This window comes from Stegastes partitus, unplaced genomic scaffold (genome assembly GCF_000690725.1).
Source record: "Stegastes partitus isolate 25-593 unplaced genomic scaffold, Stegastes_partitus-1.0.2 Scaffold2105, whole genome shotgun sequence".
NCBI lineage: Eukaryota > Metazoa > Chordata > Actinopteri > Pomacentridae > Stegastes > Stegastes partitus.
Window position 1 is genome coordinate 1 of NW_007579836.1, and position 3964 is coordinate 3964.

Consider the following 3964-nt stretch of genomic DNA (forward strand, 5'->3'; position numbering starts at 1 on the left):
TCATAATCAAAGGAGCGAACCGCATGTAAAACTCCGGTTTCAGAGTTTATGGACACGTAGTTAGACACCGGACTACCGCTTATGTGTGTGTTTTCCAGGAAATAGGAGACTCTTGCGTTTTGATTCCAGTCTGAGTCCTGCGCACTGACAGAAGTGATTGACATTCCAGGTGAATTATTCTCTGCGATGTGGGCAGAATATGATGTTTTATCAAACAACGGGCCATTATCGTTTACATCAGAGACTTTAAGCTGTAATGTGACGGAGCTAGAAAGAGGAGGAGAACCTGAGTCTGTGGCTATAATTGTAATATCATATTCAGAAGTTGTCTCTCTATCAAAATGCTGATCCGCCACCAAGTTATAGTAGTTAGTTAATGAAGACTGAATTTTAAACGGAAGGGTTTTGTCTATAGCACAGTTTATCTGTCCATTTTTCTCTGAATCAGCATCTTTGACGTTTACAACTGCTATAGTGGTGCCGATAGGAGCATCTTCTGATACAGTATTAGAAAAAGACATGATATTTATAACTGGAAAATTATCATTGACGTCACTAATATCAATTATAACCTTACTGGTCCCAGTTAAACCTCCTCGATCCCTTGCCTCTAACCTGAGCTCATATTTTTTCTCTTTTTCATAGTCTATAAGTCCAGCAACTGATATGACACCTGTGTTTTCATCGATACTAAATATGTCAACCGTAAAGCCTCTTATTTTTGCAAAGCTGAAAATGACCTCCCCGTTAGTTCCGATATCTGCATCAGTAGCGTTAACTGTTGTGATGTAAGTCCCCTTTGGGGCGTTTTCCACGACAACAGCCCTGTAAATTGACTGGTTAAATACGGGAGCATTGTCGTTTGCATCTAAAACTGACACATTTATATTCACCGTACCTGATCTCTGTGGGTTTCCACCGTCTACAGCTATCACTTTCAGAGAGAGACTCGGGTGTTCCTCTCTGTCTAATGGCTTCTGCAGCACCAGTTCAGCGTATTTACTGCCGTCTGGATTCGCATGCTGTTTCAAGATAAAATAATTATTGGGTGACAGAATGTAATTTTGCAACGCGTTGAGGCCAACGTCAGGATCAACTGCGCTTTCGACGGGAAATTTTGACCCAGTTGTGGCAGATTCGCTCGTTTCAAAGTGGATGTCTTTATTCGGAAAGAAAGGAGCATTATCGTTTATGTCTAAGATTTCGACAGTGACACGGTGAAGTTCGATTGGATTTTCTAAAATTATTTCGAAGCTGAGGCTGCACGGTGTCACGTCTCCGCAAAGCTGCTCTCGGTCTATTCTCTCGTTCACGACTAGAATCCCTTTGTCTGTCTTCAGCTCCGTGTACTGGATGTTTTCTCCGCTTACGATGCGGGCCCGACCAGAGCGGAGCCTTTTCAGGTCCAGACCGAGGTCCTGTGCGACGTTACCGATCAAAGAGCCCTTTTTCATCTCCTCTGGTATGGAATAACGAATCTGAGCAGCCGCTCGATCTCCCATAAAAGACAGCACAATGAGAAATACCAGTTTCCGTCGTAATATACAAAGCAATCGCCATCTTACATGTCCAGGGCTGAGTTGGCTTCGGTTTGCCATAATCACAAACAATAGAGCTTGACAAATAATGCGTCCTCACTTGAAGAAGATAAACTCCTCCTTAAAATATACAGTTTAAGATAACAGCGTGATCCTCGTATATTCCGGAGAGAGAAGTGTAGAAAATTCCCTCGTCATGCCTTGATCTCCCACGAAGGACGGTATTTCTAATGTCATGCTATAAGACGTAAGTGAGGGAGGAGAGGACGAGTTGTTACCACTAAAATTGTTTTACTGACCAACAGCGTCACTTAGAGTTCAAAATATGAACTCTTCATGCTAGAACTTAAAGCCCAAGTGTAACTGAGAGTTGTTTTTATTGTCAAAGTCGTTATTTTATTTTTTTTTATTTCCTTCGATGTTACATTTTGTCGCTGAGTATTGTTTTTTTCTATGTACAGTGAACGCACCACAGCGCTGCACACGGCAAACTCACTGCTCGGAGCGAGGTAACTTTCTTTCATGGCATCTGTCTGTAAATTTCTCTGTACATTCTCCCTGGGTTGAATGAGTAAAACAGCTCTTTGAAACATTGTTTTGAGCATTAAATTGGTTTTGTAGATGCACAAAGGTGTTGTGGAAGTTCAGACCTGTAACCCGTTGAACCAAGAAGAGTGAATGTATTTTGTTGAAAGATATCCTGATGGTTCTTGTACATTTGTGAGCGTGAAATGTAATTCAGGGTACTTATTTAGTTAGAAAACCAGTCAGGATATGCTATGTTGTGAAAAAAAATGTGATCGCTGTCAGCTGCTCATGACTTGTTCGTCGCGTTAGCTCCGCGAAAAGTAAGCGAGTGCACCCACATGTGCACTTGCCTGTGAGGTTTAAGGTAACACACCCGTGTGCGATGTGTCACCGTGGACCCGTCATGAGTTCGTAATGTGCAGTTACTTTTCATGGGCCAATTAATGTACACTGATTTTTTTTTTTNGGAGTTCCACCGTCTACAGCTATGAGTTTCAGAGACAGATTAGGATTTGTCTCTCTGTCTAACGGCTTCTGAAGCACCATCTCTGCGTATTTCTTTCCATCTGCATTCGAGTTTTGTTTCAGAACAAAATTGTCATTTTCAGTCAAGAGATATTCCCTGAGACCGTTAACACCCACATCTGGATCTTCTGCACTCGTCAAAGAAAAACGAGCGCCACTATTTGCCAATTCACTGATTTCAAAATTGATGCTATTTCTTTTAAAGGTGGGCGAATGATCATTTATATCTGTTATTTCTACTGTGATTTGATGCAGCTCCATAGGATTTTCTAAAATCACCTCAAAGCTGAAGCTACACGGCGTCACGTCTCCGCAAAGCTGCTCTCGGTCTATTCTCTCGTTCACGACTAGAATCCCTTTGTCTGTCTTCAGCTCCGTGTACTGGATGCTCTCTCCGGTCACGATACGGGCCCGACCAGAGCGGAGCCGTCTCAAATCCAAACCGAGGTCCTGTGCAACATTACCGATTAAAGAGCCTTTCTTCATCTCTTCAGGAATAGAGTAGCGAATCTGAGCTGCGGCAACGTTCAACAAAAAAAGCAAAACAAGAACCATTACCCGCTGAGAACCGAAACACAAACGCCATTTGCAGGGTGTATGCTGGTGCGCCATGCTAGAAAGGAACAATTTCAGAGTACAAATGAAATTAAATCCTCCGCTCTGAATTCAGGAACATCCACTGTTTCAGATGTGCATTGTTCATGTATCAGAAAAGAGAGAGAAAAAAGTCGCTACACATATTCCGGTTCGAGTTGAAGACGTTCCCTGCGATCTCACTAAGCCTGCTTCAGCCTGATTTTATAAAGAACGCCCCTGAGTTGCCAAAGAGAGATAATGGCACACCTTTTCTTGTTGTTGAACAGCGTCACTTAGAGTCCAAACTGTGAACACCAAACGGTTATAGTGAGTATCGAAAGCAAACATAAAATGATGTGTGTTGTTTCCTATAGTATGGCAACTGACAGAAGAAGGAAATAAGAAAAAGGAAAACGGAATTAAATCAAGAAAATATAGAAATATATGTATGTAAAAATATAATTGTTATCATTGTGATTATTATTTTAATAACTTATTATTGTTGTTGTTATTGATACTCTAGAAGAAGTAGCGACAATAGCATTTTCTTGTATGCACTTCTGCTTACAGGTTGTTTTTAAAAAAAGAAAGAAAGAAAGAAAGAAAGAAAGAAAGAAAGAAAGAAAGAAAGAAAGAAAGAAAGAAAGAAAGAAAGGTTCGTCGGAAACCGCAGTCAGTTAAGGAGGAGCTGTCCACCCGTGCGGTGCTGAAAACGGCTGCGTGCACTTGTCCTCGAGTAACGTGTGACAAACTATCTCTTAGAAATTGGTTTTGATGCAGAACATTAGCAATTGTAT

The 3964-nt window shown here is 41.4% G+C and overlaps 1 protein-coding gene and 1 pseudogene across 1 annotated transcript; both read right to left on the minus strand.

The window, feature by feature from the left end:
• Positions 1–5: 5 nt before the first annotated feature.
• On the minus strand, positions 6–1674 carry LOC103373951 (protocadherin gamma-A9-like; the record flags this gene model as incomplete). Its single annotated transcript, XM_008303964.1, has 1 exon — positions 6–1674. A coding segment is annotated over exon 1 (1593 nt), but the record flags the coding sequence as incomplete, so codon positions are not given.
• Positions 1675–2495: 821 nt separating this feature from the next.
• LOC103373952 (protocadherin gamma-C3 pseudogene) overlaps positions 2496–3964 on the minus strand; it is a 20843-nt pseudogene continuing 19374 nt past the window's right edge.